The sequence below is a fragment of the Petaurus breviceps genome, unplaced genomic scaffold (genome assembly GCF_028583685.1).
Source record: "Petaurus breviceps papuanus isolate PSGF00001 unplaced genomic scaffold, PetGlider_PUasm1.0 229, whole genome shotgun sequence".
NCBI classification, from domain to species: domain Eukaryota; kingdom Metazoa; phylum Chordata; class Mammalia; order Diprotodontia; family Petauridae; genus Petaurus; species Petaurus breviceps.
The window spans coordinates 1,161,763-1,174,264 of record NW_027185903.1 but is presented as its reverse complement, the minus strand read 5'-3'; the positions used below and the strand labels follow the sequence as shown (position 1 = coordinate 1,174,264).

The 12,502-nt window shown below is 34.0% G+C and overlaps 1 protein-coding gene across 9 annotated transcripts in view; it reads right to left on the bottom strand.

Moving 5' to 3' along the window:
* Positions 1-1,976: 1,976 nt before the first annotated feature.
* The window catches only part of CCP110 (centriolar coiled-coil protein 110), a 29,353-nt gene continuing 18,827 nt past the window's right edge, over positions 1,977-12,502 (bottom strand). For 7 of the 9 annotated variants that reach the window (XM_069096044.1, XM_069096037.1, XM_069096039.1 and 4 more), the window contains 9 exons: positions 12,116-12,255; positions 11,771-11,887; positions 11,084-11,185; positions 10,109-10,225; positions 9,360-9,433; positions 8,097-8,159; positions 7,240-7,299; positions 6,585-6,670; positions 1,977-3,975 (listed from right to left, as the gene is read on the bottom strand). In XM_069096044.1, coding sequence (XP_068952145.1) covers positions 3,923-3,975; positions 6,585-6,670; positions 7,240-7,299; positions 8,097-8,159; positions 9,360-9,433; positions 10,109-10,225; positions 11,084-11,185; positions 11,771-11,887; positions 12,116-12,255 — 812 coding nt within the window. In that variant the 3' untranslated portion in view covers positions 1,977-3,922. Of the gene's footprint in view, positions 3,976-6,584; positions 6,671-6,729; positions 6,766-7,239; positions 7,300-8,096; positions 8,160-9,359; positions 9,434-10,108; positions 10,226-11,083; positions 11,186-11,770; positions 11,888-12,115; positions 12,256-12,502 lie in introns of all 9 variants that reach the window. The other 2 variants (XM_069096043.1, XM_069096042.1) reach the window with 2 other exon arrangements.

Sequence of the window (12,502 nt, the reverse complement as noted above, 5' to 3'; positions counted from 1 at the left end):
GTTAATTTTATTCTTACCTCAATTTATTTTCCCTTCAGTTACATGTCAAAAGATCTGATACAAGTATATTCCTTCTACTAACATTGATCATAACCACCCCCATTTTTTTTTTCTGCAAATAGTTTCACATTAGACATTAGTTAGGTAATAAAAAAGTATCATATTGAATGGAATGAACAATGGGAAAGAGGAAACAGAACCAAACAAGAAAGAGAGCAGGTAATTTGCTTCAATCTGCATTCAAACTCTGTTCTTTCTAGTTCTTTCTCTGAATGTAGACATCTCTCTCCATCATGAGTCTTCTGGAGTTTACTTATAGCCCTGCATTTCTAAGAGTCCAGTCTATCACAGTTGGTCATTACACATACACTGTATCTGTGTGTACACATTTTTCCTGGTTCTGCTCTTCTCATTCAGCATCAGTTCAGATAAGCCTCTCCAGGTAGATATGAAGTTCATCTGCTCTTCCTTTCTTATAGCACAATAGTATTCCATTACATTCATATACCATAACTTGTTTAGCCATTCCCCAATTGATGGGCATCCCCTTAATTTCCAATTCTTTGCCACCACAAAAAGAGCTGCGATTTTTGTACATATAGGCCTTCCTCCCACTTCTATTATCTCTTTGGCATACAACCCTAGAAGTGGTATTGCTGGGTCAAAGGACATGAAATTACTTATAGCCCTTTGGGTATAGTTCCAGATTGCTCTCCAGAAAGGTTGGATCAGTTCACAACTCCACCAGTAAAGCATCAGTGTTCCGATTTGTCCACATCCTCTCCAGCATTTGTCATTTTCCTGTTTTGTCATCTTAGCCAATCTGACTGGTGTGATGTATAACCTCCTCCCCAATTTTAATAATTATCTGATTTTTTAAACCATCTGTTGGTGTAGTGTCAATGCAATATTCACGGCACTGATGGCAACTATGAATATGCTGGCACAGTTCTGAATAGCATAATATAAAAGACTCTCCATATAGAAGATAGAAGCAAAACATTTGTTCAGACACCAGAAAACCAAATCCATCATAGCAACAAAGAAGTTACTACACCATTAACACAGCAGGGAGCCACATCATTCCAAAAACCTTCCCACAAACACAAATCCTAGCTGTCTCCTTTCTCCTCACTCTAACTGCTGGGACTCCCAGCTTCCTCCAGCCTCTGCTCCTCCCATTCAGCAAACTCCTCCCACCACAGGCTCCATGTGATTACATTCAGCTTAGTACAGGGTAGGGAAGATCTTCAAATTCCCTTAGGCCTATTAAGGGACAGGGAAGATCTTCAAATTCCCATTACCATTATAGCTGGTCAGCATTTTGGTAGATGAGTTTTCCTTTATAAACTTAGGACTAATCGAGGCAAATTTGACCCCTCCCTGAAGCTCTTCTGGCTTGGTATGCCCTATTTGCCTTTGAGAACCCAGGTTTCACCACCAAACTATCATGAAACACTTGAGCATGATAATATTCCTTAATGTTTCCCTTACTGATTGGATGAAATTTTATGATGCAGTTGTGGCAGTTTTAACTGATGAGACCAATAAAATTCCTGGGAAGTCCAATTAATCCAAGTTCAAATCCCACAGCACACTTTGGCATTAACTGTCAGCTGGCAAGGATCTCAGAGGGCATCTAGTCCAACCTCCTTCTTTTGTAGAAAAGGAAGAAACCAAGGCCCAGAGAATTGAAGAGATATCCCCAAGGTAACAGAGGGAAGCAGCAAAACCAGGAATGGAATTCAGGTCCTTGGACTCCAAATCAAGCACATTCTTTCCCATTGTGCAAGGCTGATTAAGAGAAAGTATACTTTTCATTGGAAATTCAATTCTAATTTTTAAAATAATGTATTTACACTATGATGATTTGAAAAGTTTTGACAAATTTAAGTTTTTACAATGACCCCTTTAGTGGAATCTTCTTTTCTCACTTTCCCCCTCCCCCAAATAATAACTAAAGAACAAACTAGAGCTTTAACGATGAAAAGTTTATTTTGCTGCTTGCCTAAAAGCAAAGCTAGTGAAAATTACTATAAGTACAAAAATAAATATAATTTAAATCAATGGGCATTCCACTCAAAATTTTAAAAAACTGAATAAAAAATAGAATACATAAATAAAAATCAATCCAAAGCACAAAAAAGATATCTGGCACATTTAAAGAGAAAAATCCATGGAAAATAAAATTTGTAGATGACAGTAATGTAACACACAAACTTTTAAAAATTAAAAGATAATCAACGTTTTCAACTTTATTCTAAGACTACTTAAGTTTTTCTAAAACATATTGCTTATCTTGCTAATTAGCACTGCTACACACAAAACAACGAATCCATCTTTATCAATGGAGAGACCTACAGTGATAAGGAAATATCCTGAGGTTTTGATTTTTATAAAACAAGGTTTATATTTAAATAGTAAACAATTCGATATGTTTCACTTATTAACAAGAAATCTAACTAGGGCATTTTGCTGGCTCTCCTATAATTTTCTGGTTCACTCTGGCAATAAATTATGTAAAAATCCCAAGAATTATTATCAAGTTTATTCCCAGAGTAGTTGTTTTCTCTCTATAGTTGGAGGTGAGAAGTGATTTTTAAACGGAGCAGAAAATTGGAGAAAACCAGACAATCTTCACTTAAGTAGTCTGCTTTACAAAATTACCAGTATTCTCTCTAAAATTCAATATTATCTCTCTTTAAAATTCCAATTTGAAAGATTAAAGGTCCACATTTACATATGAGAGAGGCACAAGGCCTTTTCCTTAAGAATCCAAAATGTCTTGATAAAGAACAAAAGAAATTTTCTCTAAAAGAAAAAATTAAGTTTTCTTGGCTCTTGTTATTCTGGGTAATGTTTTTAATTTCATTTGTATGTGTATATAAAAGCACATAGGTTTTTTTGTGTACATATAATAATGCGTATGTTGGTTGTATATATATACACATATTAATCCATACATTAAAAATAAACCCCATTTGAAAATTTGGATTTATTAGATACAGCCCTTTTTTCTCTCCAAAATTAAGCATCCTAGAAAAAGCAGAGTGTCATAAAGGAGTAAGACTGCTGGAAAAACTTGTTCTGCCCAAATAGAAAATATAATTGCATGCAATAACTTGTGTTTTTTTAAACTACAGTAGATTTAGCACATTCCTAAATATGATATATTCAAGAAGATTGTTTTGTCTTCTCAAAAAATTCTCTCTCCTTAAGAGGAAGTAACAATCCTATGAAAATGCTTTAACAAGTACTAGTAACATATATGGAAATATAATATTTCTGTTGTTGGCATACAGGTATCCAGAAAAATAATAATCAGCCATATGTGACTAAAAACAATATTCCAAATTTTCATCCAATTTATGCTCCCTAAACCAGAGTTTCAGTTTACCTATTAGTCCATAGCAAAATTTACAAATTGGGACTCCAACTCCACTGAGAGTCTACTGAAAATTGTTTTTAAAAGTTAAAAAACCAACAAAAATATGCTTCTACATTTATCCTCCCTTGGAATGAGGCATTGTGAAATTTGTTTACCAGATACAATAGTACAGACAAGTTTCTCATAAGTAAAATGTGTGTGTTTTTTGAACTGATGAACATTTTGCCACATCTTTGCAATCTTCTTTCACAAAAACAGTTCAAATGTCCTTAAGATCTGGAAAATATACATCTTTTGCAAGCCTATACACATAAATATCAAAATTGTGACTACATAGTTAAAAGCACAGACTTGAAGTATTTTTTCTTTTTTATTAAGTCTTTCCCCACCTAAACCTATTATTACTGAAAAAAATGGATTTAGAGTAGGATTTCTCTGTTACTGAATAATTTTCAACTTTCCACTTCTCTTTCTTGGGCAAAGAAAAAGAGATGAGCATGGTCACATTGTCTTATCCTAGTGAATGCTGTCTTCTTAAATTGTCGCAACATTTGGCTGCTTTCTTTGGGTTTTTCCTGCATATGCTCCTAAAAACAAAGTAAAACCAGTTATTTTTTTCTATAAATTTTTACTTTCTGAATCACACTGTATGTCACATGCTATAACTAAAAAGATTCTTTGACAGTATTTTAAAACCTTAGAAGACTGGGAGAAGCAGCCTTTCATAGTAACTAGAGTGCTGGATAAGGAGTCAGGAAGACCTGAGTCCAAATTCCACCTCTGATACTTAATAGCTTTGTGATTATGGACAAGTTATGTAAACTCTCAGCCTCAGCCAATTCTCTATGACAATAGGTTTTCCATGGCTTGCAATCCACATGCATGGAGGGAATTTTCCCAATGGGAATTCCCACAGTGATGAAATCATAGGTCTTTAATGTTTATGAAATAAATGATTTCAATTTGAATGATAAAGATCATTAATGAGCCTCCATAAGCTTCTTAATTTTTACTACAGAGCTTACATTTCCCATTTGAGATTTCAATTCCTATTTTATGAATATATGATAAATACGGTATAACACATATAAAAGTTCTATAACGATAAAATAAAGCATAAATTCTCCATGCAGATCATGCCAACATGAATTAAAATTAGAATAAACTATATATTTTGGGAAATAAAAATTGCAAATAGGAAAAGGCTATCTTTTAAAAAGAACCACATGGATCCCAGTAAAAATAAATTTACAGATCATATATAAATTAAAAGTCATATTCTAATACTGTTGTTTATAGAACAGGATACCAAGAACAGTAAGGAAAACAGTTAAAATTAATTTTAGTATATGATCAGTTGCATGTTAATTTAACATTTCAAGGGTGAAACTCATCTGGAATTCAGCGGTGATACAAATCTATACAATTGTAAATACTTTAAATATAAGCCCAGTGACTATATATAATTCAAAATATATACTGTTGAGTATTGACTGATATACACTTAAGAAATTAGGTGGTATTAATTAAGTGCACATCATACAAATATGATGAATCAAAAGTGACAGTCAAATGTTTGGAAATGAAATGAGAGGGAAGATAAAAAAGAAAAAATTCATTGCAGTCAACTGGAATATATGACTTAAAAAACACACAAATTATATACTACAATGAGGAAATACCTAGAAATCTTCCAGTATTTCCCTATTTCTAAGAACTCTAAATGGCCAGAAAATTGTCAAAATTTTTACCTTTTAGGTCCTGGAAAGAACTACAATGTTTAGGTGAATTCTAGCTAGTGCCACAGCCTTTAAAAAACAGCATATGATGCAGTAGTCATTTTGCGAATTTTTTCCTGATTTTGGCCATCATTTAAACTATTAGATTCTGAATGTACTTGAGGGTAAAGTAATATTCAATAAGTAAGTCCCTTTAAAGTAACCCCATTTACTATAAATCAGATGATTTTAAATGGTTCTGTTTTAAAATGGATTATACTACATATGCACTATTAAGAGTTATACTCACAAAGTATGGTACAACTGAGTCAAAAGGCCTGTGTTTGAGGCCTGACTCTCCTGCAAACTAACTATGTGACTTTGGATGTCATCTCCCCTCCCAGGGTCTCAGTATCCTCATCTGAAAAACGAGGGGTTTGGACTAGATGATCTCTCTAAGATCCCCTCCAGATGTAATATTCTGTGATCAGTTAAATATTTGGCATTCATCTCACAAAGTTACAATCTCTTAAAATAATTAATGTTAAACTCATATTTAACAATGTAACCTGAAAAAAATCCTTATAGTGCTCATTTTTTAACTCTGAAGATAGATTTTAGTCTTAAGTAACGAAAATTCTGACTGTTAAATTTTATATTTGTTAGTATTAGTCTAAAGATTCCACATTACAAGTTAGAATTACCTTTTTATGTGTTAATAAAGGTGTTTTCATTAGTAACATGTAAATAATTTTAGTGAAAAGTTCCCAAATATTCTGTTAGTAAGAACTAAATAATTAACACAAACAGGTTTTATAAGCCCTTTGGATTCATTTGAATATTGTATTTGTCTTCTTGCCACCATTTAAAAATTAAGCTCTGTAACAAGTCCCTTGTAATAAACTGGGGGATAACTAACTGGAATTTCTGTTTTGTATAAGCAAGAAACCAACGAAAAAAGAAAAAAAAATTTCCTAAAAAAAATTCTCCTCTCAAATGATCTTGCAGTTGGGGTAGGTGAGTAAAGAACAAATAATTATTTCCTTATTTGTAGTTACCATACTATACTACCAAACTACAAGGTCATACACTTCCCCTCAGCAAAACAAGAGACATGCATAGATTTAGGGCAGCTTAGGCACAACCCGGTCATTGCCTTGTATTCATATTTTAAAGGAGGCAATATCATTCACATTTCGTATTTTTTTTCTTAACTGCAAAGTTTACATTGTAGTCTATGGATAGAGATGCTTCTAGAAACCAAGATCATAATGATGTATTTCCTTAATTCTCTACCACCCTCTCAACCCCACTAAATTGCAAATGCATTCCTTTGATGAGGAATGATTTCATATACATGCCAAAGTTATAGTGGCAAGAAAAAGAAAACAATATATTCCACTTAAATGATGTGGATTTGACCATCTTACTCACTTTTTTTCAATGAAATGAGATTCAAAAACTCATTTTCTACACACCTGAAACACGCACTCTGTTACGCATTCTGTTGTCTGAGGACTTCTCTCTATTTTGCTCAACCCCCTTCATTGAGGTCTTAGGGGTTCTAATTAAATATAGAAAAGGTAATAAGCCACACATTAAAGTTTAAATGCTGTAACTTACAAAGAAAACAAGCATCACACTGTTCAGTAGGAATAGCTGAAAAAGGAACACAGCAGCAGTCAGAAATCTTGTAGGAAGCTAGTACTTGTTCTCGATGAGAGAATATAATCCATAATCCACAATCCACAACCACATAAGGTGATTGCTTATACCTCATCATTCTGGTTATGCTGACCTATATATACCCTCGTGTAGTCTTAATGGTATTTATATGGCTTATATTTCATTGTTGTTAATGGAACCAAAACTGTATGAAGTAAATGCAAAAAACATGGCAAAACATGATGATAATGAAAACACAATACACAACAGTATGCCCAATTTACTTTCAAACTGTTTTCTAAGATAAAAAGAAATCTGAAAAAATTTAAATATACTTTTGTAACCAAAAAAAGTGATGTTTTAAAAGTATTTGCAACATTCATCATGAATATGAATAATTTCCACTCAGAGTTGCCTTTTATTTTAAATATTTTCAAATAAAAACAAATACACATATAGTGCTCTTACCCTTGTCTACAAAGTGACCTATAAAGAGGGGCATTCTGTCCTTGACTTGGCTGAAGTACTCTGTTAACAAAGAAAATAAATTAGTTTACTGAAAAAGAAATTAAACAAATTCAACTTGACTTTTTTACATTATCTTTCAAATGTCAGGTTTCTTAAAGGAAAATATTAAATGAGGAGTTAATTGTGTAATAGGTTTTCCTCGGATATGTCCAAACCGTTTTTACTGAATTCTTAAACAGGAGCACCTATGTCAAATATGGCAGCCAGTATTTGTCTACTAATAGACTAGGCTTATAGAGAACCATATGATGAAAAACAATGTGGAAAATCAGCATTAATCCCTTGTTCTTCTAGATCACTAATACAGTGCTTAAAAAAAAATCCAAATCTTCTCAAATATTATAGAATGTTATCCTTATTTTACAATAAGGGAAAACAAGTTAGAAACTTTAAGTGACTTTCCCAAGACAATAAAACAGGCCATATCAGAGCAAGCCTGGATCCTGGATTTAAATCATGACACAACTGACTAAAATTTTCACCAGAAGCAGCATTTCCCAAGCATATCCTCATTATGTTCTTGCTATTATCTGGTAACTGATTGGTAGCCTTATTGTAATAATCCTTATGTAATCCCCAAGTTTATAATTCTTTCTGTAAACAGGCAATATTCTGCTACTGGAAGGCAAGAAGACAGGAGGAAAACAGGGAGAGCAAGAAGGAAGGAAGAGAGAAAGAAGAAAGAAAGGAAGGGAGAAAAAGAAAGAAAGAAAAGAAAGCAGGCACAGGACTTAGTAGAAAACAATTCCTTCTCATAGGAGAAAAATTTCCTTTGGGAAACAATTACTTTCATTTACCTTGTTTCAGAAGGCTTTTGTCTGATGAGAATTTTCTTATTTGGCATTCCCATTTCAGCAGCCCTAAAGAAGAAAAGTAGGGCACAGAGTGTATTCAAAGGGGGGAAAATATGCTTATAAATATCACAGATAAACATTACTTCAAGTCAAAACTGCAAATTGACGAGATCTTTTTTTTGAAGGGGGGAAGGCAAAGCAATTGGGGTTAAGTGACTTGTCTAAGGTCACACAGCTAGTAAGTATGTCCAGTGTCTGAGGCCAGATTTTAACTTTGGTCCTCCTGACTCCAGGGCCAGTGCTCTGTTCACTGCACCACTTAGTTGCCCCAAGATCATCTTTTTGTAAGAGAAAAACTTTAAAAAGCAATTAGTAAGGGGCGGCTAGGTGGCGAAGTGAATAGAGCACTGGCACCAGAGTCAGGAGGACCTGAGGTTCAAATCTGGCCTCAGACACTTGAAACTTACTAGCTCTGTGACCTTGGGCAAGTCACTCAACCCCAACTGCCTTGCCTTCCCCCCTCCAAAAAAACAAAAACAAAAAGTAATTAGTAAGACTGTCTATTTACATTTTCTCTAATTTTTTCTCACTAACTTTTAAAAATTCTATCTGGGAAGCCACAAGCAGAATGCTTCTAAAAGCTGAGGCATTCAATGCAGGAGCAATTACTTGAATACTAACCTGATACTGAATACTAATAATAATGTTCTGGGCTCCCAATTAGAGGCATATGTAAAAGTCATAAGGCAAAGAAAATCAGACAAAGACAAGCCAGAAATAAAGATAGACCATATAAAGATGGGATTCAGATCTCACAATCTTATTTTAATGGACATACTTTCTATAAAAGAAAATTACTTTAGTAGGGGCGGCTAGCTTCAGACACCTAACACAAAAACTAGCCGTGTGACCTTGGGCAAGTCACTCAACCCCAATTGCCCTCCAAAAAGCAAAAGAAAGAAAATTACTTTAGTCAACTGGGGAAAACTATTGGTCTTTAAAACCTTAAGTAGAAAGAATAAAGGGGAATAATGGAGTAGCAAAAGTAAAGATTAATGGGGGCGGCTAGGTGGTGCAGTGAACAGAACACCGGCCCTGGAGTCAGGAGGACCTGAGTTCAAATCCGAACTCAGACACCTGACACACTTACTAGCTGTTTGACTTTGGGCAAGTCACTTAACCCCAATTGCCCTCCAAAAAGCACACACACACACACAAAGTAAAGATTACTTCATTAAACTGAAGAAAAAAAGAGAGAGATCTTACTTCATATACTTCTTCCTATCCAGAGATTTCTGTGTTGCAGCTGAAAGAGATGCTCGTGGGTTCTTCATTTTATCCTTTACATAAGAAAAAAAAAATGTATGTATGTATGTATGTGTATGTCTATGTGTACATGTGACATGACCAATTGAGCATGTGTTACCGTATCTAGGAATCTATCAATTTTCATTGGCAAATCTTTTTTTAAATAGAATTTACACGTCTCTAACATGATCTTTCTTGGAAACTAATCTGCTGGCTAATTATTTTTATTTTTTATATGTACACTACAAAAAATGTGATTTCACATTTTTATTCATCTCTTGTCAACCACCAATAGACAAGTTCATTCACAATCAGACAATGAACTGCTACTTTAAAATGCTGCCTTTTCAGATTTACTTGGGTCAGACTTTCTACTCTGCTCTATGAATTAACTGAAAGCATAAAAATTATAGGGCAAGAGACGAATAGAAAAATTAATGAAGGCTAAGCAGATATTCCCAGGTGTCATAAAAGGAAATCTATCAAAATCAAGTTAGAAATCTTTCCAATCCTGATAGGTGAGAGCGTTATAGTGTGTATTCTTTTGCATCTTTATAGGTACCAGGGTAGTTGACATCCTTGACTGCAACCTATGCCCGAAAACCTCTGAGAATAGCTTAGATGCCATTCAATGAGAAATTAAGTAACATTAAAATCCAGAGTGATTTCATTACATAAAATGTTAAATTAATTGCAATTAAACATACCATTTGTCTAAGCATTTTTTCTTTACGCACTTCACGATCATGATGTAAAATGGACATTCTTTCTGTTGCATCCATTATGAAGAATATGTCATGAATATCAAATAATGCAGCTCGAAGCTAATTTTGAAATAAAAAAATTGTATCTTCTATTAAAAAAGAGTTAAACGAAAACTTAGTAGCATATGTTTTAAGAATATTTTAAACTTTTCCAATGTTAGTAATACATATTCTTCATTCACAGAAATACTTCAGATAAAGATACTGAAGTAAACTGAAATTCTAACTTATTTAACAAATTTCAGAAAAATAAACAGAATGCAAGGTAACTTTCCAGGGCTAATGATTGGTTTCCATGAAAACATATATTACAGACACTTAAGAGAAATAAGTTATAACTGTGAGTTACATTCTTGGCAGCTAGAATTTAGATTATAAAAGCTACAGAGATCTGAGACTATATAACCTGTATAAAGGTAAAATCCTCACAACTTTCTTCTTTCTCCACTTCAGAAATTTGTAGCATTTTTTTTAATACCTGGCACACAGAATGGCATATGTTGCCTTGTGCATCAAAAGTATCTGGGACAAAGGGAGAAAGGAAAGGGAATTCCCTGATTGGTCCACCTGACCCCAAACTTCATACGTTTGTTCTCTAGTCTCTTAATAATTACTAGCTCCCTCCTTTCATTTTGGAGCAGGAGTCCCACAGAAGAATGGAGGACTAGAAAGGTCAGTGTTCCTGCGTGGTTGCCCCATGATCCCAGTATTAAAGATTCAAGCAGGCTACTTCACGCTCCCACCACTTAGTGCAAAGCTAGGAGTTGTGCCTCCTGGAATCAGCTTTTAAGATTTTGCTACATTGTTGTAAGGTTTGACTAGAACATATTAACCATGTTATTGAAAACATCCCTGATCATGTAATGTGAGGGATACTTAGAAATTATGCCTAACACATGCACACGCTCACACAATTACCTGAGCTAACACTCTTTCTTGGAGAGAAGCATCTTGTGCTGAAACAGATCCTCTTTTTAATGGAGCTTCTGACTGAAAACTTCTTATGAACTCCATAGTATCCTGTAAAAATTGAAAAAGTTTTTGAAAAGTAATCTTTATGAATATTCATAGGATTTTTGAAGTCCTCTTTTTTTTCCTATTCCATCTACAGTATTTAAAACATTCAGGTTTCTTTTTTTTTTTTTTTTGCTTTTTAGAGGGGGAAGAGCAGAGCAATTAGGGTTAAGTGACTTGCCCAAGGTCACATGGCTAGTAAGTGTTAAGTGTCTGAGGTAAAATTTGAACTCAGGTCGTCCTGACTCCAGGGCTCTATTCATTGCGTCACCTAGCTGCCCCCAGGTTTCATTTTACCATTTGAAGAATTATACCTTGATTTGCACCAAATTTGTCAACTGATTTATCATTATAGGTCAAATTATGTTTATCTTGAAGATAAAGAACAGAATGCACCATCTAATTTTAGGTTGTAGAATCAATGAATTTCTTAGCAATAGCACACAAACAGCTGCCTATATTACTTCATAAATTATTTCATCTGACTTCTAATCTTATCCTCCAACTAGCAGAAGTCAAAAGGTTAAGAGTAGAAGGAAAGAAAAAGGGGAAAATACATAAAATAAAAAAATGTTATACCAATGTTCTTACTTTTACTGTTTGTCGGAGATGTTTCACTTTTTCTGTCTGCAGGAGCCTACGAGTAAGAAATCCTTTTGCCACTGCAGTTATTTTGTCAAATTTTGCTTGTACTTCTAGACTAAAAAGCTTTAAAAAGAAAAAAAGGACAAACTTCTTAAGATCTTGTATTATAGAATTGCTCCTTAGCTTGTAATGAGGTACTGAAACAAATTCTTTTGTTTTTTACGTTTTATATAGTTTCATTTCAAAATAATCTTAAATATTTAAAACTGGTACTGTCAAAGTATGCAATTTGCAAAGCCTGACAGAAAAATGTAGCTTTTTAAAATATATATAAAATTAAGTTTTACTAACCTGAGACCACCTAGGTTTGGCCCTTCCAGGAGGTCTTGTTACTGGGATTTTGGGCAAACCACCAGTTGATGATCCCCAGAGGTAGAATGGTACTTCACTAGTAGAACCAAAGCTATGTTGTAGGGTAGAATTTGCAAAACCTAGAGAAAAGGTTAAAAACATAGACTATCCCCAGTATTGTATAAGCAGTATACATTTATCAGCACCAATCAGTATAGATTACTGTGGGTAATAATTATGTTTGGACAAGCTTTTCTCTTGCCAGGAATATAGCCCCCAAATCCTGAGCCACCTGTAGCGTTTTTATTTTACTTCACTTTTAAGTTGATGCAACAGATGGAACTTTAAAATAGGCACAGAATCACGATGAAAATGAAAGATGTGAAA